The sequence below is a fragment of the Macrosteles quadrilineatus genome, unplaced genomic scaffold (genome assembly GCF_028750875.1).
Source record: "Macrosteles quadrilineatus isolate MER2022 unplaced genomic scaffold, UCM_ALF_1.0 Scaffold_5__1_contigs__length_97177068, whole genome shotgun sequence".
In the NCBI taxonomy this organism is placed as follows: Eukaryota; Metazoa; Arthropoda; class Insecta; order Hemiptera; family Cicadellidae; genus Macrosteles; species Macrosteles quadrilineatus.
Window position 1 is genome coordinate 29,985,190 of NW_026542598.1, and position 27,605 is coordinate 30,012,794.

At 38.7% G+C, this 27,605-nt stretch overlaps 1 protein-coding gene across 1 annotated transcript in view; it reads left to right on the forward strand.

Annotated features, from left to right (window-relative positions):
* LOC128995496 (protein Shroom-like) overlaps positions 1 to 27,605 on the forward strand; it is a 69,740-nt gene that overhangs the window by 12,548 nt on the left and 29,587 nt on the right. Inside the window, exons 4-9 of the mRNA XM_054420514.1 lie at positions 639 to 805; positions 1,149 to 1,311; positions 2,729 to 2,868; positions 6,353 to 6,668; positions 7,126 to 7,208; positions 8,890 to 10,167. Coding sequence (XP_054276489.1) covers positions 639 to 805; positions 1,149 to 1,311; positions 2,729 to 2,868; positions 6,353 to 6,668; positions 7,126 to 7,208; positions 8,890 to 10,167 — 2,147 coding nt within the window. The remainder of the gene's footprint in view (positions 1 to 638; positions 806 to 1,148; positions 1,312 to 2,728; positions 2,869 to 6,352; positions 6,669 to 7,125; positions 7,209 to 8,889; positions 10,168 to 27,605) is intronic.

Genomic DNA, 27,605 nt, shown 5'->3' on the forward strand with positions numbered 1-27,605 from the left:
ATCTATCTAACACTTCCATGAGTAGTTAAAAAAGTTAAAATAGTTGGAAAAAGTTAAAATAGTTAAAAAAGGGAAGGGAGCAAGTTATAATTAGGTACTTTTAATACCTTTGAATCATGGATAAAACTAGATTCCATCCCCATGTTAAAGTTGTCGTCAGTTTTTGTATCAAAATGGAATGGACGTTGTTGATTTGAGCCACCAATAGAATGCTCTGATCTAAATTACTGATGCACTAATTTTTCAACCTAGTCAAACTAATTAGACCACTTATTGTAATTTATGTCTCATCAACTAACTAAGTAGCAAAAATTAAGGGGGGAAAATAATAGAATTGTAGGGTAGCGCACTCTATAAATGCCTCATTATTCAACTATGTCCTTGAATAAGAAAATTGGTGATGGCTGGTTCTTGTATATGAGATGTCTACATTATTGTACCTAAAAGTCAATGATTAAACATAGATCAGCTTTAATACACTCCATTGTCTTCTACCCATTCAATTAATGTAACTAATCTCATTATTGAAAGATAGTTTATATTTATAGTCTTCAGATTTTCTAGATCAAATCCAAACTGAAACGAGCTTGTTTTGTCATGAATATAACCCTGTTTACACGAGTGGTTGCTGTCAACAGCTGGAGTCTCAGCTGACGCAGGCCGATCTGGAGCAGTACAGCCGAGCGTATGACGAGGCGTCGCTGCGGACAGTACATCAGACGCAAGCCTCCTACGCGCAGTCCGAGGGCTACCACAGCTACGTGTCCAGCACCGACTCAACCACCACCACACCTTTCTTGGACAGGTCAGTTAACTACTGTCATTCGTAGGCTTTCATGAGTGTTGTCATAAGAACCCATAATGAATTTTGGCACCAACCGCCTCATCGATGGAAGAGGGATACCACCTAATATAGCTCAATAATAAAGCTGAAAAATAAAATTAAAGACCGTGACCCCATTGTATTGGTATTTAGAAGTCACACAAATCTACAAAATACCCTTTAAATATATATTGCAGGTGAAAGCACAAATCAATCTTGGTGTTTTAACCTAAATAAACATTATATCCATTAACATGAATTTTGCGAAGTTCTAAAACTTTAAATGGTTTCGCCTTCAATCCATGTTATAATGATAATTTGACAGGCTGCGCAGGGAGAGTGAAGCTGCGAGGTTGGAAGGCCACGAGTCGAGCGCAAGTTCCGGCTCATCTAGTGAGACACTCAAGTGGCACGGATCGTTGAGTGATGTGTCGAGTGCTGGTGGCAGCAGTACCAACTGTCCTCCCCTGATTGCTCACTCCGCTAAGGTAGGCCTACTGAGTTGTTGATACAAACATTATTGTTTTAACTTATGAACTTTTTTGTTATTGTTGTTTTCAACTTTGGACGCCTTTAATGGAACTTAAGTACGGAGTAACTAAACAGTTACTCGAGTAACATGTTTTTCACAAAATAAAACTTTTATCCAAAATACATGATTGAATTTGCGAATTAATTTAGATTAGTCTACAAATATCTGGGTTAAAACTTGCCTAAAACTTGTATCACAATCCATAGAACATTTCAAGCCAAACTATTGGTAACATTTGTGAGTGGAGGACATACTACGCAAAGTATCTCCTAACTAGACACTCATACACAGTCCTCTTCAATTATACACTGTTCACAAAAATTAGATGGTTTTAGGAGAAGAAATCTATCACCTACACTTGATCTACCTTCACCTTCAAAACAATGGCTCAACAGCTGAGGTTTGTCAAAACTTCAAATCAGCTGCAACATAAGCAACAAAATTAGTTGTTGAATTTCCCCTCTAACCATCTAAATTTTGTGATTTAACTATAAAACAAATATACAATGAGCCTTAGTACTTCAAAGTGGGCTGGGAATCAATAAGAAAGAAAAGTTATACCCTGAAGCTAGAGTAAGACAAGTCCAGTCTTAAAACAGTGTTTGTCAATAGCTATATTGTTATGAGTCCTACCATAGATAAAACATACTCCCTTAGTAGATTTCTCATCCTAATGGAACAGCTGAAGACAATTTTATTGTTAGTTCTGTACGGTTTATGTAGAGGTCGTGTTTTGTTTACAATTTGTTTCCCATTAATAGAGTAATTTTAAACCTCATTTAACCAAATAATACGATCTAAACATAAACAATAAATTGTCCCCTAGTTATTTAACCAAACAGTAAAGCACAAATCAAGAAATTAACCCCAAAATAATAGAAACAAAATTTCGTCGACACTAGCGCCCAGTGTGGCGTACATGAACTAGACATGAAAAACGAGCTTCAAAATTTACAATGCGATGAGAAGTCTACTTGTGTTGGTTAGTCTATGGTCCTACCCATTTGTTTAACAAAGAGCTTTTAATATACCCATAACCAATTTAATGGATGGTAGGCTAGGCAAGCTGGGTTGGTAGCAATGAGTACAGGTAAGACAATTTTAAGAGTATTCTAAATTGAAGTTAAGAGTATTTTTTTTTGCTACTCTGTTTTTTTTCACAGTATATCTTTGGGTTTTATGTTTTGTGGGCTAGTAATAATATTGGGTTTTGTAAGGGAGTGCTGGGTTATTTTCCTGAATTACGTTACCCAACTGTGGGTTAGCCTCAAAAGAGCCCGAAGGTGTAACCACCATTACAGGTGGTGCCCAAAACTAAGCAAAAATGGATTGTTGTAAGTCTGCTAAGTTTTAAATTGAAATCATGATTTTAGGTGCAGACGCCACAGAGGCATCATAGCGAGAGTGTTTTGTATCTGAGTCAGTTGGTACGCAACAATCAGCTCAACAACCAGAGGAAACTGTTCCCTGTCAGTACCTACACTGTACAACCATCACAGGAGATCTCTCCCAGGTATATAACTTTGTGTTGTTTACAAGGTTAATCCATAGGTTAAGGTCTCCAAATAGCTATACTGTCGCTGCCAAGGCTTGTGCACAACTAACACTGACACAATGTTCTTTATTTCCCAGGAATTCTTTATTCAAAAGGCGTTTAGAAAAGGTTTAATTCCATTAAAATATTTGTTGGAGAATCGACTCCCTTACGTCATTATTGGCGAACTAATGGGTAGGGTGGGAACCGCTACTATTGTAGTGGATGTAGTTCTGATACAGATGTTGGGAAAAAATTACAAACTAAAAGATGTATTAATTCCAAGAACCCTCACACTTGTGTCCAGTCCTGCACTCCCTCCAGACCTGAGTTCTTTGATGAAATCCAGTAGTTGACAGCTTTGTAAAAGAAAAAATATCCCTAATCGCTACCTGGTACAGCCCCCAAACTCCTGGCTTTCTTGCAGCTGACTGCCTCACAATCTGCCAACCGATTCCTTGGTGTTTCTTCTCCTGAGTGGTGGAATCAACAATTCAACATCAGCTCTTGTACTGTTAAAACCGTTAGTTTAGCCAACTCCTCATAGCTCAACATCCTTGTAGGGTACCTATTCTTTAGTGTTCCTTTTTTGCCATCTGCCCTTTTTGAGGCGGGGTTGGGCCTGGTGTTCTCACCTCCTGGTCTTTTGGGTTTTTTTCTTTTTTCCCCTGCGCCATTTGTCAGGGTCGAATTGTTCACCTCTTTCCATAAGTTTTGCCTTTAAGGCCTCCCTCCTTTGTGCCATGGTGAGGTTCAGTTTCTTCATCTTAAGTCGCTCAGTGGCGTCATCAAGTGTCTCTGTGGGTTTTGGTGTTTTAGGACTACTTAAAAGCTCCTCTTCTCTTTCCAGTGTAGCTGGTGTGAGCGGGGATTCGTCCTCCATTGTTTCCAGTTGGGGGAGTTGAACTTCCATCGTAGTGGAAGACCCTAAAATCAATATATTTCGCGGAAAAAACATTCCCATCTGTCTTATGGTCTGGCAATCTATGGAGGAACGTCCAAACAAAATTTAGATACAGTTCTGAAACTCAAAAAAAAAAACTATAAGAATCATGCTATACTTGGACAAACAAATAACTGTGAAAGATAAATTTTCAAAACTACATATTTTGACAGTCTATGATCAGTATATACTAGAATGTGTTATGTGTGTCAAAAATCAACTACAAAATTTGGAAATTAGAAAAAATGTCCATTCATATGACACTAGAAATAAGAATGATACAAATTTATCAAAACATAACCTCAGCTTCTTTGAAAAAAAGGCAACCTTTATGGGATCAAAATTTTTAAACCATTTTCCTACAAAATTAAAAAGTAAAATAAACCAAAATAATTTCAAAAAACTAGTTAAGAATCATCGGTTGCAAACGAGTTATTATTCATTTGAAGAGTTTTTTTTTCAATGTAAAAACGACTAAATAAATAAGGTTGAGGTACTCTGATGGAAAAAAATAAAAAATTAAACTGTATGCGGTTTCTACTTTTCTGTAAATCGAAATCAAAATGCATAAAAATTAGTTATAGTCTGACACTATTCGTGTATGTATATAGAATATGAATAAAGAATTTTTGATTTGATCCTGGTTTTGAGAGCGTTAGAGCCTCCTGTGCTCTTGGTGCACTCGTTTCAAGAGCAGGGTCTTGCTCTGAGTGAGCTGACCCCTGAGGTGTGGGCGGTGCAACTTCTAGAGTTGCTGCAAGGTTTGGTTCTGGTTGGGTTTTTTTTATTTGTATCCATGGTGTTCCCACGAGAAGCAAGGGAATTGGAGGTCGAGCCCAGACAGAGCCCCGCATGTCCAGGTAAGGCTGATTTCTCCAGGGGTTGCCCGGTGTCCTGGAGGCTCCGTACGCACCAACGCTGGGGAGCCCAGTGGCATTCACCTCTTCGGCATGGGTCGCACGACACCACTGAGGTTCGGCTAAAACAAGAAGCAAAAGCAAAAGGAAAAGGAGAAGGGAAGAAGATTCTTCAATAGGAAAGCGAAGAAGAAAGAAGGGCCAGCAAAAAGAGGAAGTTAGCTGGCCATAGAACACAGAACGAAGAAGAGGAGAGATCTCGGGGTTGGCTAGAGTACCTCGGGGTTGCCAGCCTACAAGAGGCCTCCCGTGTAGTTGACAGACAACTACCCCTGAGGGACGTAGTACTCATAGTAAAACCTGGACCTGGGACTGATTTACTTTTTTCGTTTTGAGGTCCCTATAGGCCATAAACACCATCCGTTCAGATTCATATGTATATGTGTCCGTTGGCACGATCCGTTTGCGGCCAAGGCTTGTGCACACCTGACACTAGCACAGTGTTCTTTATTTAATAGGAGTTAAGAAATGGTTTGGTTCTATTAAAATATTTGTTGTGGATTTTACTCATTATTGGCGAACTAATTAGTAGGGTTGGGAACGGCTAGTATTGTAGTGGATGTAGTTCTGATACAGATGTTAGGGAAAGATTACACTGCAACCTAAAAGATGTATTAATTCCGGTAACCCTCACACTTGTGTCCAGTCCTGAACTCCCTCCAGACCTAAGTTCTTTGAAGAAATCCAGTAGTTGACAGCTTTGTAAAAGAAAAATATCCCTAATCGCTACCTGGTACAGCCCCCAAACTCCTGGCTTTCTTGCAGCTGACTGCCTCACAATCTGCCAACCGATTCCTTGGTGTTTCTTCTCCTGAGTGGTGGAATCAACAATTCAACATCAGCTCTTGTACCGTTAAAACCGTTAGTTAAGCCAATTCCTCGTAGCTCAACATCCTTGTAGGGTATTCTTTAGTCTTCATTTTTTGCCATCTGCCCTTTCTGAGGCTGGGTCATCTCATATGTTCCTTGTTTGCTTTTGTTGGACGCTGACTTGCTGTGCCCCTGCTATCCAGCTTACTTCCTTTCATCAACTTTCTTCTTAGCCTCATCGGGTTCCTGCAAGTCCCTACACCGCTAAGACTCTACAAAGGAAGTAGATTGGACAGAGCTCCGCTTACCCGGGCAAAGTACTTACCGCAGGAGGTTGCCTGGTGTCTTGCAGGTGCCGTTTGAGACACCACTCTAAAGGTCAGGTGACATCCACCTCTCGTTATGGTCCAAATAACACCTTGGGTTGACCTGTAACAGAAGCAGAGAAAGGGGGCACAAGATTGGGTGAATAAAAGAGTAGTAAGAGATAGATAGGTGAAGAATGTTCATCTATGAGTTAGGAAGCTGAAATACATTGATATAGAATAGCACCTGCTCAGTGAAGAGTTAGGAGATAGGGAGGATCTGCAATGGACAAGCCACGTTTTGACTGGATGTATGCCAAAATGGATGAAGTAAGCGGTGAACTTTGCTGGTGTCAGATTTTAACTTCCTCGCTTAGATTCAACAGTATTTCGTAGGGGACCTTAACTTTCAGACAATTCATGAATGTATATGCTGCTTTATAAGATGCATTTCTCAAGTGTTTCAAGCTTGACCTGTTTGTCTCCAGGTCGCCTCCGATGACAGTGGCGGAGAGGATCAGTGAGCTGGAACGACAGCAGGCAGCACCACAACAGCCGAGACTGCCGTTCTCGTACGACCGCAATCCTCACGACTCCTCCCGCGTCACGGATCATGCCTCGCTCAAAGCCATCCAGAAGAAAGCTCTGTTGTCGTTCTACGAGAGGCATCATTCCACGTGGAAGTCAGAACCTCAGCTGAGCCCCCCTCAACCTCCTCCGAGACCTAAACCTCCCCCCTCCTCCTCAGCTGCTAGCAGACGATCATCATCTGCGTCTGACTACGCTGGTTCTGCTAGGAGAGAGGTTAGTCGAGTGATATATCTTTGACTCACAGTGGCTCTCCTACTACAGTTCGACTACAACCATTGTCTTTGAATAACAAAATAGACATTCCATTAATGGACAATACCAATTTTTCAAATTGAAAGAAATTTTAAAACTTGTTACATCTTTAACATAAGCATTTAGGAATTATTTTCTAATTTAAGTCAGTGTATCTGTAGTCAAAGCTACAACTATGACAGGTATAAAGTACCGGTATCATATTTACAAAGTTGGAAGAGATATAAACAGTCTTTATGAGTAGGCCTAGCCTACGTAATCTGTCACATCAACTTTTCCTCAAATTATTTCGATGTCCTGATTTTACATGTTTTTCATCTTACGCTACCCTCATACTTTTTAGCTGTCAACCCCTTGTGTTCATACAGTTGTTTTCTATTTATTTCACTTTGTGTGCTATAACTATTGTTAATTCCAGGCGAAGATTGGGCATTCGGCGAAGGATAAACCAGTAGCAACTGAACAAGAGAATGGGACTCTGTCAGCAAGACATCAGCATAGGTATGTGTCTATTCCTTGGCTGCAAATTATGATCTCCACGGAGTTCCCATCGCTTTCAATTGAGCTACCGATAGCTCAAATTTGAGACTTGCTTTGTACTTTACTTCATTCAATACTAGATGGTTTTTGCTGTAATGATACAATCAGTCTCCTCATAGTAGCACACACCGTTGTCAAGGAAATTCCCTTAAAGTAAGTAGAAAGGACATACAGGACCGTATTTAGAATCGATGAGGCTCCCGGCGGCTCTCTCCAGAGTGGCCCCTCTACATTCTGATTCTTCAAAGGTTGGATCTTAAGGGCTTAGAAATACTTTTGTTATTGCTTCAACTCAATGAATTGACCTTTAGTTTCCAACAATCCGATCAGCAAAAAGACCTAGGAGATTAGCTGATAAATAAGTCTATTATTGTTTTTTTATAATAATATTGGGGGTCTTAGGTCGCGGCCTGACATTCTTAATTTCTTTCGGGTTGAGTAAAACATGTTGAACTTCGGGCATCAAATCAAAATCGGGTGGTTTTGTAAATAATTATTTAAAAATATATTAATTGATAATACTATAATCGGTTTATACAAAATCTGAAATCGCGGCCAAATTGAAAGGGTCTTCTGTGGTCACAGTAAAATCTTAGACAACTGCCGCGGTCGTGGAGAGATCGTGAACATATTCTACGTTCACGGAAAAATAGTAAACATAATGCGTAATCGCAGAGACATCATCTTCCTCTTTTGCGATGGCGGCAAAATCATGAATGTCTCCTGTGGTTGCGTAAAAGAGTGAACATCTTGCGCGAACGCGTGGACATCATCTTAGCAATCTCGCGGGGACCAATCACGTTGGAATGATGAATGCCTCCTATGGACGCGGTGAAATAGCTAGTATCTTGTGCAAGCTAGTGGATGTCATTTTCGTCTCCTCGGATCATGGCGGAATCAGTTTTCTGTAACCGCGGAAAAATAGTTAACATATTGCGCGAGCACGGATATGTCATCCTTGTCTCCTCCGATCGCGGCGGATTTGGCCGTGGAGCTTGCCCGGAGACGTCATCTTCGTCTCCAAAGATCGCAGCTAAATCGTGTAGATCTTCCAAGTTTGCGGGGACATAATCTTCGACTCCTGCAGTCTCCATAAAAAGCCTGGACATCTTACAAGATCGCGGATAAATAGTAGTAACAATTCCTACGTTAACAGGGGAAATAGTGAAGATCTTAAGTGGTCACGCAGATTTCATCTACGTTTCCTGCAATCGCAGAAAAACATATTATCGGTGAAATAAATTTATCAACAAAAAAATTGAGGAGAGACTAATGTAAAGTATTGATCTGTAATGATCTTCATCCATTTCTTTCTCCTGGGTGGTTCAGGTTGTGATCAGAAGATGAGAAGATTTGGCAGAAGAGTTTGACAGAATTGTTCAAAGAGAATGGCCCCAAAAATTGATATCAGGCCTATTTCTTCTGTAGTATTATAAATATGATTAAAATAGGTAACAGCAGTTTGATATATCCTGGGTAATGATGGCCCATGAGTAACCTTTCCAATCTACTCAGCTTGACTTTCTTCTCTGTTGACCTCTCAGTTCATTCAGTTATCACGAACACATGTCCTCAATGATTCCTCATGATACGATGCACATGTTAATTATTCATAACAACTTATCTGATTTTCTGTTTTCAGTTCTAGTTGTGGGTCGCTGTCAACTGCAGTGTCCGGCCCCTTCATCATGGGTCCCTCCATCTCAATAGATGACTGGGTCCCTGCTCGGCCTCCCAAGAAGCCTCATCTACGAGCAGCCTATCCCGTGCCTCGCTCATCCAGTCCAGATCTTCCTCCTCCTTCACCGCCACCGGTTGTAGAAGACGAAGTTTTTGTCTCAGACGAACCCCTGCCTCCCCCTCCCCCTGAGGATCAACTGCCTGACATGAAGTCAATGATCTCATCTTATCCAAGATCTCAAGACTCTAAACACCATTACGCCAACAAATCTTACTTGGACAATTCTACATCGGAATCTCAAAAATCTTACTTCCCTGAAAGATCAAAACCCGAACCTCAGTACGAGAACCAGCCGGAGTTAAGAAGGTGTTCCAAAGTGAGAGAATCCTGTAGAGCTTCTTTCATGTCGAGTAGGGAGAAGGATTCTGAATACGCCGAAAGAAAGGCTCGTGATGAGAGCTCGCTGTCAAACGTGAGCAAAAGTAGAGCGATATACCAACGCCAAAAAAGTTTAGAGAGTTACTTTAAAAATAGTAGTTTAAAAGAAGACTGTGGTATTAGAGACGATCAAATTCCTGTTGGTCCGAGGATCAATTTAGATAGGAGGAGTATCGAGACGTTATTTCCAGCGAAATCCGATCTTAGTTTGAAAAACTACGAGGACTTACAGCCGGCTTCTTTAGATAGTAATATTTCTCTAAACGAAAATCACAATCAGAGGTTTAATAAACCAGGTCCACAGACGCCTGTGGACAAAAAACATAGTTCCTCTCTGTCTAAACCTTTCGGCTTATCCGTTAATCCTCTCAGAGCATTAGACAGTAACTCTACTTTCCGACATATACAGAATCAGTTCATCAGGTCAGCGAGTGTAAGGAGGGATCTACATTCGTCTCAGTCAAACGAAGAAAAGTCTGATAGTTGTAAACCGTTCCAACAAAATGCCGAGAGAAAATCAATGAGGTATTCTACCACTAAACAGTTTTTGGTAAACTCCAAGAAGACTGTGCTACCTTCTCCAGTTCAGAATGGCAGGTTGTCTCCGCCATCAAAAGTTCAACAACTCATTCAAAGTTCTAAAATTACTACAAAACCTCTGAATTTGCTGGTGAACTCAAACAAGTTACTCCCGACCAAGTACAGTCCGGACTATGCCACCATCCCCTCAGAGCCTCCGAGTCACGTCAGACAGCTGCCTCAAAGTCTCCCGGCGCAGTGTCCACCTACCAGTCTACAACTGTGAGTACAAACATTTTATTATTTTTCTCTAGTACAGATTATTCACCCTAAATCGGTTGCAGGAAAATCATGCAAATGAAATGGTCATAATAAATCGAGGGAAATTAAAACTTTTTTAAAAATATTAAATATTTGTTAAAAGTTGAACATTTTAAATACAGGTTTAATAGTTGAACATTGTGCAGTAGGCCTAACTACTTTAAAAACTCAAAAATTAAACAAAAACACATTATAGAACTTGTAGTTATCCTATGCTTTTCCAGCTGTTTAACATCACCTGGTTTTCAAATCCGGCATTCCCTTTAGATGTGAAACTTCAGTATGATATATTTTCCAGATATACAAGTATCGTCGTTAGTTAAGGTCTCAATTGAGAGCCTGTCACAACCAAGCAGGATAGTTCAAATTTGACACTAACGTCTTGTTCTTCATTCACTACCTTTCTAGCTGATCCCATCCCTATGGGATGATTAGTCTGGTCATAGTATTAAAAGGCCTTGTAAAAGAAAATTGACAATCCCGCTAAGTACGGCTCACGTTCTGTGGGTAGGTTTTTTGTAGGAAGGGGGTCGATCCCTGGTGACAACTGTTGTCAGTTGACAGATGTGAGTGCAGAAAAGTGGTTCAACATAGAAAATGTGCGTTAGTTGCTTGGGGAGTGCGTAAAAGTCTGTGCATAGTTACACAACAGGGCCAGAGAAGCGGGTTTCAATCTGTTTCCATCGTGATAGTGATGGAATTTGTGGAAAGTTTGCTTGCAGATTTGCGTGTTTCAGACTTCCAAGGCTGACTGTAGTCCTTGATAGTCTTATAAAGACATCCCATATTAGTTTGATAATCCCTCTCGTTCAGTCACACCACCATACTCATGGGGAATTCCCCTAACTTTGGTCAAATAAGACTGATGAACAACTGTAGTCAACGTACACCATAGCAAACATCGTGCAAATGATAGGTTTACCTAAGAACTTCCTTCACTCCTTGCACACATTTTTGACATCCACACACTTTTACTCATTTTGAGTCCGTTAACTGGGTATGGATTTCAATAGTGGTTGACGAGTGAGACCGAAAAAATCGAATCACAGAATTAGATTTATACTTGGTGTGGGCGTCAATTTTCTTTCATAAAGTTTTTAATAGTGTAACCAGACTCATCTTCCCATAGGGGTGGGAACCAGCTACAATAGTGGTGAATGAAGTAAGGTACACAACGTTGGTCTCAATGGTGACCTTATTTTTCGGACATCCGTCGTATTTTCCAAAGGCATTGGACACTTTTAAGCACTGAGACTAGGAGGACCCTCAGCAGGGATGTGCGCCATTGAAGATTTTAGGAACTGCAAATTAAAAACTTCTAATTGAGTTTCCCAGGAGGTTTTTGTATGCTACATCATTATGGGAGCAGTTTACGATAGACAGGTTTTTATAGGAAAAGTAATATTGAGAGGAAGGAGAAGAGTATTGGTTGGGTTTCTTAATCTAAGACCTTCCCAATCTCAACCAAAGATTCCCAAGGTGTCAGTACTAGTACTAGACACCCATAATCTTTAGACAGCATCACAACTCTAGACACCCATAATCAGCAAACCATGTTAGCTAAAACTTATCCTCAATTTTCTTCTTTTCTATGACTTTTGTTTTCATTAAAATGAATCTCATCACAAGGTGTAAAATATGTTTGTTAAACGTCCATAAGTTAAGGTCTGTAAAAGTTCAATTCAATTCTGTTTTGACAACCAAGCGAGCTAGTTTTAAGTAATACAAACACTGTGTTTTTTACTTGTACTAATATTCTTGCCAGTCTCATATGTTGCCTATTGGTCCCATAACAGCCAGTGATAAGAGGGAAATTATTGCTCCCGCCAAGTATAAATCATATTCTGTAGTTAGTTTAGCACTAATACTTGTCAATAAGTTTGTGTGTATGTTTTATAATCCCTCACAAAACTGGTTGAAGTTGAAATAGTAAAAGTTTTATCACAACAAAAGTGCTGCCGCTGCCAGTTACAATCATGTCACTAATCTTGTTATTGATTCAGAAGTTAAATGCTTGCTCTTGTGTGCTCCAGAACTCATCGAGGTTTACAAAAACTACCCCAAAACAGTTATTAGGGGCTTATGGGAATTTAAAATAACTGTATGAAAATGGACTTGTAAAAGAAATATTATTGATGGATTACAACATATACAACTCAAAATAAAAAATCCCAACAAGAGGTCCCTATTCGCTTTCCATATTACATATTTCATTATTTATTTTAATTTTATAGTCAACATTGGACCACCTAGGTCTTTTTAAAGGAGATCTTCTTTTGCCTTGTATTCTGTTTTTATTTCTCCTCGTTAATATTTTGTCGTTAACAGTTTTTTTTTGCTAAACAGACGTCCCCAAAAATTTATTTACATAAACTAAACATCAAAAAACTATAATATCACAACTGTTTGTATGTATCGTTGTTATTTGTGTATACAACAATTTTGAAATAAATTTTGAACAGTCTAAAATTTTAAATTTGAGGGCTGAGCAAACTTGATGTAATGGTATACCTACTTTTGATTTTTGTCATTGATTTAATTTGAGAAAAAGTTTACAGCGTCTCTCAATTCTAGGAGGAAACATCTAGCAATTTTGTCCTTGATCATAAATATTTGGTTTCCAAACCTCAAAATCGTGATGGGGTGTGTAACACCCCAAAATACATGAGAAACTGAATAAATCCTAACATCAAACCCCAAATCTCAAGGTAGGCTTTTCACTACAATTGGTTAAATAAAACTTGCAACAATGCAATTGAGTGAAAGTCGTACTGTACTGATACAGAAAGGGAGGTGTCCATTTAATTATTAAATCCCCACATCTGGTGAGTCACATGCCATAGAATGTGGGGGAGTTAGGGTCTGAACAGCTGATTGGGGTGAGGAAGGAAGTGGCCTCTGATGTACAGGAAATAAATGGAGGGTAGCATTGGAACACCAGGTGTGGTTGAACCTTAGATCAGATGACATTCAGTGTGCTAAGCAAGGCCAGCCTTTGTCAAACATCCTCCATTTTTATCTTTGTATCTTGATGTCAGCATAGTTGCTCCTGATTAAAAGAATACCAAGTTATCTACATCGGTGTGGTGTCAGGTTCTAACATTTCCTAGTTCAAAAAGGTTACTTCTGTTAATTTTACGGTCATGAAAAACTGTTTCTTGAAATAAAAGTAATTATTGTTTTGTTTCACCCAAGTTATGTCAATTTTTCGGCTCAAAATCATGGGTGAATGATATAATTACTTTCTTACTTTGATAAAGTCGTCATCTGATGACATTATGTTCATTTTCAGTAACTGTATTACTTTAAAATCCAAACGAATTATTATTTAAATACAATTATTTAATTGAGACAGAACTGAAAAGCATCGACCATTTATTAAAATCTTAATGGTCAAGGACAGCTGGGCCCAGTTTTGATTCAACTGCCGTACGTCTAGCTTTTCTCAGGATAAAACCTGCAAAATTTTACTCAAATTCCTATTCAAAAACTACATCGTTACTAATATTGTGAACATTGTTAACAGTTCAAGACTCTTCGTGAAATATCGTTTTCTAGCGAACAAGCAGATAATTATCTCTTTATTTAACAAGCTTCACGGAGCTTCCAAACACGCAAGACCGTTAGACAGCGAAGTTTTTTTACCGCTAGTTATCGCGTTTCACCGCGAGTGAACTCCGCAGAACGCAGAAGCAGTTGTCGCATTGTCGCGGCCGCGCGGAAGTACATCAGCGCATGCGTTGTCGCGGTCCCGCTATGTAATGGCTGGACCGTACCGTCCCGGCTAACTGTCCCGGGCAGCTTCTCACGACGGCCACACGTCCGAGCACTGAGCAGGCGCCATCCTCACAATGCGTCTCTGCCCTTCAAAAGACTAACTGAACACGAGGCTTTAAGCCGACTGTGACCCGTTGCGTAGTATTTTGGCTGATGACTTCGGAACGGAAGAGTTTGACAGTTTTGATCTCTGCCCCAGCCATTTCTTAAAAGATCCACTACCGCTTTAGGAAATACTGGACCCTTTCTCATTGGACTTGCCGTTAGCTATCGCCACAACCATTGATCATCAACAAATGAATATAAATACACCGTACAAACTGTATAAATACTACCTACTATTTCTGACCGTTCCCATTGTTTCTCGGAATCGACAAACTTTACTATACCACGGTTAGATGATGTTGGACTAGAAACCTTTACACACTTTTGATAATCAACAAATGAATTAATTATTAACAAACGTTAAATTTATAAAAAAAATTATAATGTAAGTAACGTAATTTATGACGTAAGTAGTTTTCTTTTGAGTTGAATTTTAATTTTTGATGTGATTTGAACATACAGTCCGTCGCCGCGACTGTGTACTCTCCCCGCTGCAGCGCGAGCACACGCCACTCACGCCAGTGGTGGAGGAACGGATTGCATACACCGTGCAAACTGTATAAATACTACCTACTATTTCTGAACGTTCAATTGTTTCTCGGAATTGACAAACTTGCCTATACTACAGTTCTATTCTGTAGGACTAGAAACATTTACGGACTTTTGAGGTCTCCGGTGCGTCAGTAGAAAGTATTCTAGTTTATGACTTTGGTACGTCCAAGAAGGGCGTTCGTTCGTTCTGAATGTCCTCAAACATTATTCTCCAATTTACGAAATATACCCCTAATGTGTGTTTCAAACAAACCCTTAGAAAAGGTTTTAATTTAGATATCAAACAAACAGATAGCAGCAATACCCACTACTTCAATACTGCAGTAATTTCCATTTCCATTGTCATTCTTCCGACGATGGAAAATCTTTCATAGTTCTTTGTTTTGGAAATGAAGGTTTGGAATTTTTGTTAACTGCAATTGCAAAATGTTCACATAACTTTCGTACAGGAGACAAACACGTCATATTATCTACAATTATGTGGGAGTATTTACGCCTTTTTTTTATTCATTCTCAAGGTGAGGGAAGGTGAAAAGAGAGAAGCTCAGCCGGACAGACAGATGGCTTTTTAATTGTTTACTGTGGGAACAGGGTCACCTTAGTACACATCCGATACACTGTACAGTATACAATCTTGTCTACAAACAATGAGCTGAACTCAGCACGTGAAGTTATTTGAAGGAACACATTGTGAAGGAATTACATTTATAATAATTCCAAAGACGCTTTACTCTATCCTTCCAAAAATTTACGTTTCAGCCTCATTTTTTTGCATCACGATTTTTCTGAACCGCTATTATAAGCTAATTGCCAAATAATCGAAAATGTTCTTCAACTGATGAATGAGATTTTACAGTTGACTGCAAAAACAGATTTCACTTTTTATGTTCGTATCTACAGGGCGTACTTAAATTAAACTATACGAAAAATTGCATTACTGCTCAAATACTTCATCTGCAACAGCTACGTGAACAAGTTTAGACAAAAATAAATGTGAGTTTAAAATTTTGTTAGGTATGTTCGACATATACTGATGATATTACTCCTTCATCATGAGTTGGTTAGACAGCGCCAAAAATTTATTATCTGCAATTAGTCTCAATACTTAGATCTAGTATTGTAACAACAGGAGCAACAAATTGAAATTTGTTACGACTTTGTCTATGTTTCAATGATCTAAACATGTTTTAGACTTTAAAAACTGACCTTGACAAGCTTGAACATCTTTAAGGTCTTCTGAGATGAGGTCGAGAACTTTTAGGTCATACTGCTTGCTGTAATCAAAAGCTCGCCGGTTGGGTCCTGGGAAGTTTCAGTAGTTTTTTGGTGGTTCAAAACTGGACCCACCTGTCCTAGATCATTGGAAATAAATTGTCCTGGGTAAAGAAGTAGCGTTTATGAGTAACAAAGGTACACAAGGCATTTTACCCCATTCTACACTCTTCCTTCAATCATGTTTGGGTTCAAATACGCCCATTTGTGTCCCCGTCCTTGGTAATAAAAACAGAGATTCGAAAAATAATCTTTTCTTACATTTGCTGGGAAGGAGTGCTAAAGTGGTCCTGTTTGATGGGTTGTATTTCTGAAACATAAGCAAAAGTGTTTTTTTTTCGAGAAGTTTGCTCATTTTTCTCTTTGAAAGTGTGATATGGAAGGGTTGAAACTTGAAGAATAAATGTTGTGTTTTGGTGAAATTTAGAGTAAATGGGAAGTCCGTTCACAATTTTCCTGCGGATAGCAACGGAGACCTGAAATACTCACAACAATGATATAAGGAACTTCCTCAGAGGAATATTGTCCTTGCAATGCTCAACATTCAAAACTGTTTGTGATTTCGCGTGTTTGCCTTTTCCCACTGAATCTCTCCGTATGTCCACCAGTGCGGTTGTTGGTTGTTTACTCGCTAGTCGTTGTCCAGTTCGCTACGGTCACATTCGCAACATTCGCTTCGCCCATTTCCTCAGTTCGCTCTTCCTCGCTCGCTAGTTCGTCCTTGCTCGACCGTGGCGTACAGTCACGTCTCAGTGGTGGGGGTCTGTTGTCCGTCGCCGCGACTGTACTCTCCCCGCTACAGCGCGAGCACACGCCACTCACGCCAGTGGTGGAGGTACAGTCGCAGCCTGTACACAACACAACGTTGTGTACCGAGTACAGTGCGCCAGTTATGTACGGTTGCGTACACAATCTCGCGATGTGAACTCCTGTACGGTGCATTCTCGTTCTCTTTCCGAGTTGTGTCATGTTCAATTCCATCATGGTTTTCGGCAGTGGGAATAAATTCCGCATTCGAAGGTATGTTGTTATTGAATAATAATAATGTGTGGTTCGAATTAGTTTTAATGGGACAAAATATATTTAGACGGTGAAACCATTTTACATTTATGGCAAGATGTCATAAAAATAGGAAACACAATTTGTACCCATACAATTAACATAGGTAAATATCAATAAGTAGCAAAAGTGTTAGAAAGTATATATAGTATAAACAAAAGATCATTTGAAGATAAACCATCCCAATGCCTGAAATCCCTAATTATTACCATGTAAAGGAATTACATAAACAAACTAATAAACTACATAAAAGCACAATACGATTGTAATATTTTGAAATAACAAATTGGCATCGACAGATGACATCACACAAATTTAGTGGCCCATAAACTGCCAAAACACTGCGATCACTGTGAGCGTGTATGAGCACAGAAAACGTACTACTGTACTATAACGTTATAGTAGTATCTATATAAATAAAATTAGAGTTTTGTCTGTACATTGCTTAGAATAATGAACTTTTTGGTTATTTTTACATTTCATAGGTCAGAGAAACCGAATCAAACCTTATCTCAATTTCTGTCTGTCTGTCTGTCTGTCTGTCTGTCTGTCTATCTGTCATTCTCTTGGTAACGCTAAAATACGCACTTTATTACAACTACTCCTCAATAACTATAGCACTGTCCCGCCTGAAACTTATTTTCCAAATACTATACATATATGAGATGGTTTTAGACGTATTTCATCGAATATGAGACAGTTAGATATTTAACAGTAAACCCTTGAAAATCAAGTTTTTGTCGATTTTTGACGTGGAATTTCTGGAAGCCCATGTTAACCTTATGAGAAATGAAATTATTGAATCTTAACAGCTGTTTCAATTAAACAAGTTGGTTCTGTTCTGTGATGTTCAATAGCATTAAAGTTACAAGGATTACCAACAGGGTGCAGCACTAGCACTATTATTTCTTTTACATTTATGACAACAGCTAATTTGCAACCTGGAGGCGAGTGAGCGTAGCGAACGAGCTAACCTGAAGGCAAGTGAGCGTAGCGAACGAGCTAACCTGAAGGAAAGTGAGCGCAGCGAACGAGCTCCAACATACAGGTGAGTGAGCGTAGCGAACGAACTTCAACCAGGACGTGATTGAGCCATGCAAACGAGATCAGATAGTAAAAATAAAAGTAAGCCTACCGTTATAGGATCGACCGGCAGACACAGAGGTAATTTAACCTTTTATTGATTGTCATACCGATCCGGAACAACAAAAAACAACATAAAATGAAGCTATGTATAATAGTTTGGCCAGCATATCTTAAAATATGCAAACCAACTGCTGTTCGTTATATAAGAAGGTTTCAACTGAATATTATAAGATCCCCGTGCGTAGAACGGGTACACAGCTAGTTATAGTTAAAGTAGTACGTTTTTTATTCTGTGGTATGAGGTGTGTACAGCGTACAGATGGTTAGCAAAAAAAAAAATACAGCTGATCAGTAAGTAATACAACCATGGTAATACCATATACTGTTTTATCTTTATACGAATACTTGAACAGAAACCGGTTTGGACCATAAACAAATGACGTTTTTGGCCCGAAAATAAATATTATTTGACATATAAGAGCTCGCCCCCGAGGTCGAAAACTCGACCAAAAAAGTTTGTAGTGTGCAAACTTCTGTATTTTCACCCCACGCTGTAAATAATGTGATTGGAATTTCTTCCATTTGTTTTGATTTTTTGTTTATGTTTTGTTGTTATTTCGTCACCAACATGGCATGTTAATTTTTTTTTAACTATTTTTTGTGCTTATTTTTGAGCCCATTTTAATTTATAAATAATTTATTTAATTTATAAATAAGAGATTCTGTACATCTACAGGCAAATATCTTTCTAACAGTAAGCGTAGATTTTCCCTGCGTTGCACAGGAGCTGAGAAAAAAGGGTTTCAATAAACATGCTTGTCTATTATGGAATTAACCCATGTTAAATCTCCATAAGAAAAGTTTAATTTCCATTTTTGACCCAATTAACATAAACATTCTCAAAATACAAATACAATCTGCACTTAGGACCGATAACATTTCTTTTGGTACAACCATAAGTTTTGCAAAAGTTTTTAAATATATAAGATTGCTTAAATTGAACATATGTTTGGAACTGTTTAAACCATGTTAATGGTATTAGTGTAGGATTCGGGCCAGCAACGTAATTTGTTTATGTTCATGATCCATTTCCGGTTCTGTTGAAGTATTTGTGATATATGGTAAACCCATATACACCGTAGTTTAAAAATTATTTCAATAGACTAGTTGTTTTCTCCAGTCTGCAAGAACGGACTTCAAGGGTTTACTGGATGAGATTTTTAACTCCCTTCTTTGGGATTTAACCAGTTTAAATCTATTAATAGATAGCAAATAATCGGTACCTATCTGGATTTTAAATGTTTACGTCAAGATGTTTTCGGCCGTTATCAGATCTAAACAAGGCTATAAGTATTTTTGTTCGCAGACGCAGATTAGTCTAATTCCTGCCTGTTACGTTTATTTAAATGCTTATTTTAGATTATTTGTTCAAGATTGATATTTTTGGCTCTATATCTTTAGTACAAAAAGTAGCCGTTTGAGTGAAGACAAACAAATTTGTATGATTTAACTGTCGTATGGTATCGGTATTACTCTTTTTGTGCAAGCTTTTCTCGTCCACCAGAATTAAACATGAAACAGCTCCAGGCACGAAATTCAAAAAATTATGCAAGGGAAAAATTGAAATGTTAGTACAGGTTAGGTTATAGACTTTATACCTTTCTGTTACCTTTTACAATTTTTACGGGATATTTTGACATGTGATTTCAAACCGTTCAGGTTCGTTATTTAGATTGGATTCATCTTAATTTTACTTAGGTATTTTTGAAGACTTGAACATTATTTACCACAACTTGCGTAGTTAATCGCAATTTTAAGGAAAACCTGTAGACATCTAAGGCAGATGTAGCCTATTTATTATAATTTGAATTCGAAATATTATTTTTTTTACATTTTATTACACTCTACAAGATTACATTTTCAGCTTGGTAAACTCTACATAAAAAATAAAACGTTAATTTACTACACTGTAAAAACAACAAAAATGTAATTACCGTGTTCTTTCTGTGTTCAACAACATTTTGAGTTCATTTATTTTCATTACAAACGACCTTCAAACGTAAATACTAACACAAGCGTCAATAATGACAACTTGGTTAAACAAAGTCACACTTCAGCATGTGTTATGTAGCTGTTCAGTGCTCTGGAAACCCGCTACCTTTTAATATGTAATGGAATGTAGAACGATTGTTACCCTAAACAATTATCAACCCCGATTGAACAGTTTCGAAACCCCTTATGTAACATGGCCATTGTGCCGATCCTTTGTTAATTGTTAAACGATTCTTAAGCCACGACAGCGGTAAATCGTGTCTAAACACGATTTTACACTATCTTCTACATGCGCGACCATTGATTATGTCTATAATACAATCAATAAAATCAATTGTGCTGATAACATACATGTACAGTATATATATACCTATAAACCATCAAACTGTTAAATCTCTTTTAATTTTTGCTCAGAAATATTACGCCATGGTTTTTAAAGGTCTTCAATCGCACTTAAGTAAATCTTCACTTAGTAGGATCTTTATTTAAGAATGTATTACTTCAAAATTCTTTTAATTTTACTCCCAATTTAAAATGTCTACCCTAACAGCCAGTTATCAGAGAAAACGGTTATATTGACCGACCCTGCAATTTTAGTTAACATTTTTGTTAGAAGGAACAGTGAATTGTAATGTAAACATCTCTAAATTCAGTATGCGAATCATCCGCATTCCAACGCTTTTGAAAACAAACAATGTCATGAATGTTAATGACTTTGTAGTCACTGTACCTTAGATAGGTCCAGACATTGACTATAGTCCTACACCTCTACTGACTATAGTAGAGGTGTAAAGTCAATGGTCCAGAGTGTTAACTTGGGCTAAAATTCTAAAGGAAATGGTTTACGTATTGACATTTACAAAAATAAATTTATCAGTTTAAACTATGAAATGTATTGCAAACATACATAATTGAATAGTTCTATATTGTGTGATGTGTCTAGAAGTTTTATTTAGGAAAAAATTTAAAAATAGGGAATTTTCAATACGAATAATAATTTTTGTTAGAATTAATAAATTGAAAACACATCTTCGAATGCAGTTTGGATAAACACGATTTGCAACACGATTTACACACTACTTTGCTCAACAATAATGGATTTTTTTTAAAGATAATTAATATTCCTTATTGACAACCGGTAACATTACGACATAAACTGATTTTACGGCATGTAGCCCTACACCAACTGTCACTTGTACATAATGAAATCGTCTGTCAAGTAATCAACAAAAGTTTTTGATTTATTTGAAAAATAGGGTTACAAAAGTTTCATCAAGTCGAATGTTTTGTTTACAGTGTATAAAATGTTTGTTCTACACTATTGTGTTACAAATATTTTAGCGATTTCTAACTGAAAAATTTATTTTTAACTAGTTCCAATTTGCCACTTTGGCAAATAAATAACAACCAAAATTACATTTTTCATCAATTCGAAAGTTATGTTATTTGAATTTATTTGAACGTTTAGAACACATAAATGTTTGACAATTGAACGTCAAAAATAAACTGGAAGTGGAACCGTTTTTGAGTCGGACACGTTTTATTTTTACCCGCATTTCCTTCCCGCATAGTTGGATTGTTTGACAACCTTCCAGCAAGGATCTTCCTGATGATATACTGCAGTTGATAACAGATAACCACTGGATATGACCTTGAGGAAATGTAGAGAGATCCCAGTGGCATTTGACGCGGTGGCCAGTGAGGTCCGTGTCAATTGGGATTTCAATTTAACATAAACGTTCCTATCTCAGGTCAAAAGGCGCCGGTGTTGTGTTTTTCATCAGTTTTAATTTCCTACCAGAAATCTTGGAGGAATTCCTGAACCGTACGAATTTGCTTCTGGGTTTGGATTGCTGGAAAACAGTTTTCGGAAACCGACCAGAAGAGTTCATTTTGTACTAAATCAAAACAAATGCAGTACCGTACTATGACTCTTTGACTCCTTATCCTGTAGTAAATTCCTTCTTTCGACATGTGTTACTTGTTAGGTTACGTTACGTTTTCGTTTTTTTAAAGTTTGCTAGAGTTGACTATGGTATGTGATTCTCGGTTATTTTCTGAAACATTTTTAAACGCGTGCTTTACTTTTTGATCTTAACTAAATACCAGTAAACAGGGGATAGTCACACGTACTAGCGTCATTTTAAGTTGGTTTAATAGCATAAAAACTTTTAAGACTCCCTATATATACCGGACCAAATGCCTTAACTGTATTCAGTGAACCAGATGATAATAAATCTGTAAGAGAGTCTGTCCAATGTATGTTTGAATAAATATTCCACATGTTTTGTGGTAAAACTTGAGAGCGCATGCATAATTTCATAGCCTCCTCTAACGCTAGGCCACGGCGAGACAAAAGTGGCAACACCGCAGACCCGGCCTACCGAAAAAGCTGTTGCACTAATTAATAATGGAGCGTGTGCGCAATGTTTATGTATACGCGTTTGTTACTACCATGGCAATAGGCCGGCCGGTGCCAGGGCTACAGATATACATAGACTACTGTATCTGTATATCTGTAGCCCTGGGCCGGTGCGACGTTGCCATACACCAACGCCGCGGCACTGTATCCGTAAGCTACAGTTGGTGTTAAACGATCCCGGATTTCCCAGCTTGCTTCCGTGACGTGCTTATAACCACTTCTGCACTCGTCAGTTAACGAGAATAGAGGTCGCGTGTGCGAAACTATACATTACCCAATTACGCAATCTTCTGTATTTATTTCCCATTTAACTCGCGTAGTTGTTTGCAAGATGCGGTCATGCGATGGTTAGCGAGACTTAACACTCTAGTCATCACAGGGGTGTTGACTGTTCACAGAGTTCAGAAGCAATAAAAGAAACAACAATGATAGTAGCAGTTATAATTTTCTGCTGGTCATGTAATGCTTGTATAGTTGTAAACTGTTCTCACGTCAACAAGGGGGAAATTGAAACAAATTTTAGTATTCGAACCAGTAACTATTGTAAGTGTAACAGCTTAAGCTATTCTGCAGCAGTTACGTCAGCAATCTTTCATACTCAACCCAACCGTTTCAGAATGTCTTCTAACATATCCTCCTATAATACACAAGACCGTGGTGATGGTGTGATAACGTCGCACCTACCTATTGCCATGTTAGTAACAGTAATAACAAATGTATAAAGATAACCACTACGTAGAAACTCGGAATAGTGCGACAGCTTTTTCGGCAGGCCGGGACTGCGGCGTTGCCACTTTTCTCGCCGCGGCCTTGTATAGACCAACGTTCACACATCTTGTTGACCCACACTGCATAGTTGCAGCGGTTACATCTTGCTGAAGCTGCGCTGACGCAGACATTCTACAATAGTCACCTGTAACCGCAGTTGTGTTGTGGAACTAACAACGCCGTTTTTGCGCCCAACTTGTCCGGCGCAGACGTGTGTGTTTAACCATTGAATATATAACACTCAGAGTGTTATATATTCAATGGTTTAACGAACCACTGTTCCTCTTCCGTTCGTGTGGCGTGGGGTGACCTTGGGGGAAAGCCGTAGGGTAGACGATGGGGAGTGTAGAGTTAATTAACATCGTCGTGGGTCGATGGTTCGCGACTAGAGGGAGACGAGTTGTTTGTGGAGTTCGGTTTACATTATATTTCTTATTACCGGACATAACCCATTTGCATTGAAGTTGTCACAGTTTTAAGGGTGGGATTTACAAATTTTAAAGTTATTTTTCCAAGCATGAATTTCAGTCAATATACAATGAGATACTACAAGTATATCTTAGAAGTTTCAGGGGCTTGCTCGCTCCTGCTAGGGTCCAAGAGGACATAAACGGTGGACCTTCATTTCTTCATTAATTTGTGCATATTTTAATGCATTTTGGTTGTTTAGTATAGTTTGTAACATTAAATACAATAATGAGCAAAGTAACGTTTGTTTTAGAATTAGTATTTACTACGAAAGACTGTATACACAATATCTTGACTTGTTATCTGTTGTTGCTATTGCAAAACCATTGCAAATACCCTTGCTAAACCATTATTATTCATATTCATTTGAGGTGGAGAGACTATTAACCCAAATATGAGTGAAGGATGAGTATAGAATGGAGAAATCCACATTTTACATGATTCTATCCTACAGCTTCTAGAGTGGTTTTTCCATAGCTCCTACCGTAAAACACCTTCTTCGCGAAAGTATCAATGTGAGAGAAACAGAAGTTAAAGTGTTAAATTAAATAGTGATGAGAGAAAACAAGGAAGAGACTGACACGGTCGGTGGAGCGGACTACGAACCAGCAAACTGGCGTGAACCTAGACTGACGTAAATATTACATTAACATGACGTAAATAGCAGAGCCGCACAGCTGCAGCGACGTGGCCGCTATAGTGGTTACATTGTGATTCTTGTCACTTGGTGGTTGTCACGAAACATGTCTGGTCTATGACCAGATTCAATGATGTAAATAATACATTAACAAGACGTAAATATCAAAACCGCAACGCTGCAACGACGTGGCCGCTATAGTGGTTATGTTGTGATTCTTGTCACTTGGTGGTTGTCACGAAACATCTCTGAACGTATTACCAGACATACTGACGTAAATATTATGACAATATCATAAAACAGCAGGTCTGGCAATAATATGCAGCCATGGAGCGTTTTATATGGCTATCTTGTTATTCTTGACGCGTTGGATGTTCTGTATCTTGGTCTGAATTTTTGGGTAGCTGAGTCGTTATTGCTCAGCTGTTAACCTAAAATTTCGTCGGTTCTGTCCTGAGAAAGGTCCTTAGCTTTTTCAAGGTTCGAGTCCGGACACAGCTTTCTTGATCATTGGTATAAATGGTCCTGGATATGATAACAGCTGATCTTAATCAGTAACAAAGATACACAAGACATCACACTCGTGTCGTAACACTTCGGCCCAAGTAACACTTCGGCCCAGTAACATTTCGGCCCGAAACCCTCAGATATGGCCTACGGTCCAACTCTCTATCTGCTCTAACTAGTAACACTTCGTCCCAACAAAATATTTGACAGGTTAGGTTAGGTTAGGTTAGGTTAGGTTAGGTAAGATTCCACCGATTCTCCGTCATGTGAGGTCAGAGGATGCAAGGGGTGACGGTTGGGCGACATTCCACCAGAGGGTGGTTGCAAAGTATACAGGTCATGTACCTCTTACTACCTGAACTGCGTTCCTCAACCCTTGTCAATTTTTCGTCGGGCCGAAATGTTACTCCATTAGCTTATTTAATCATCTGTAAAAGCGAGTGGGACGAAGTGATACTGTTTTTCTAAGAAATTTGAGTTTGGCCGAAATGTTACTGGGCCGAAGTGTTACTACATCATAACACTCACCCTAAATCATGTGGCTTTGTTTTTGAAACATTTACGTCTGAGCGTCCCCCTATCGGATATCTGAACCTAAAAACCAGGCACTGCTCCGAAACTCATTTCTGAACAGTGACTTTTGGAGTTATGCTTTTCGGAGCAGTGCCTAGGCGCACAGATTTTTTTAGTAGTGTCTAAGTAATACATTATTTTCTGAACAGTGTCTTTCGGAGTTATGCCTTTCGTAGCTTTGCCATTCGGAGCTATGACATTCTGTCCTGTGCCTGACCATGCAAATTCGTTCTGTGTAGTGCCTTTTGAAGCTATGCATTCCGGAGCAATGCCGCGCTCCGTCATGGAATCAGAGTTTCGCCAAAAGCTAATGAATCATATAACCCCACAACTAAATTGTTAATCATAGTCACTAAGTTAATAAGTTAGTTGATTAGTTGAATTATGAACTTGACGAGACATTAGCCAAAAGCTGTGTAACTGTTTGTACCACTCTGTGAACTTCAGTAAACACTAGTCCACTACGTATACTCATGTGGGGGTGACGTCATGTGCTGAACACATTTGTACTCGGCGAGAGACGAGCGAAAGTTGCACCAGCAATTTAAAACTATCACGTGCTAACTCTCTACGCTCCTGAATTGGTAATCAGCTGACGAACTTCTCGATTGACGACTTTGTTTGGAACATCCTTTCGATTTTTTATCTGTCAAAATATAATCAAGCCAAGTTTTTGATGGTTCCAAGACATGTGTTCGAGTTTAATTTTTCTGTGGGAAATGGCGATGGGTTAGAAAAATATCTTATTTATGGGCTCAATTTATAATGAAAGTGTGCACATAATGTGCGCTGTAATTTAGTTTGCGCCGTCTCTCAATTCAGTGAATCTATATTGATTCATAATTCTTTCGAAAAAGATACATACATTACGTTCATACAGATACATTAAGATACTTATTCAAGTTTCCTTACTAAAGGTTGGTTCGCCAGCTTTTACTCCAAGTTCAATTTTATATTTTATTAGAATAATTTGATCAACGTTGCATTGCTAACCAGACATACATCCGCCCACATTGCAAATTATAGTTACTCTTAAAATGCTCTTATCTGCTTGGTAATATTTCCAGTTAACCTCGAGACAGGTGGGTTTGACGTTTATCGCAAGATATAAACAGGAGCTAGTTTTTCACTGGAGAGAGTTTATCTAGTCTAGCCTCCAGCATTCTCTACTCTAGACATGCTAACTGTAGTTCTGAGTTTGGTTATGTAGCCGTGGGCAGCAACGAAATCTAGGGACGTTTATAATTGCCATCTTGAGAATCTGTGAACGTATCGAATTTAAGATTATTTAAAACATGGTGTTCGAAACGCCACCTTGCTAGTAGGGTATAAGAGGGGACTTTACACCTTCCTGTGAAACTCGGCTATTCGATAAGGGTTGAAGTGGGTGAATGGTTGTCGTCAAAATCGTGTCTCGTAGTGAAGGGTGTGATCTAACGAGGTTTTAGTGTGCAAATCATATATGATGACGATGTCAATAATCGCATCGAGAGGTGTTGCAGCATAGGTTGACGGTTAGACGTGAACGAATAACGGGTCCAGACTGAAGTTGGAACGTAATGCCTATGAAAATGTGGTGATATATTGCAAAGTTGGGTATCATTAACAGATAAAAAGCCAAAGAAACTTAGAAAATGTAAAAAATGAAGGTGACGTAGTAATAGTACGCCGATAGTGTTGTTCATAATGATTTATCAAATTTAGAAACAATATGGCAAGGAAACTGACAATTATGTTCTGGTAGCGATTTAATCAACTACGGAGACTGAGCAAACCGGGGATCCTTCGGCAGCTAACACGTTCTAGCATCTATCATTAGTATAGTGGCTAGCAGTAATAAATCACCTTGGGCCAGTAGAGTGAAAAGAGTCATAAAATTAGCTAACAACATTCAAACAATTAACAACGAGTAGCAGATAGCGAGACAGCCACACAGCATTGAATCTGCTAGCAATGTTCTAGCGAATAGCAACTTTATGCTAGCTAACAACGTTAAAGCAGCTATCACCGTAAGCAGCCAGCAACGTTATATCAGCTAGCAACGTAACAGCAGCTAGCAGCTCTGCAGCAGCTAACCGTAGCTCCGTGACTTCCGACAACTAGAGCGGCTCGACGGTGACA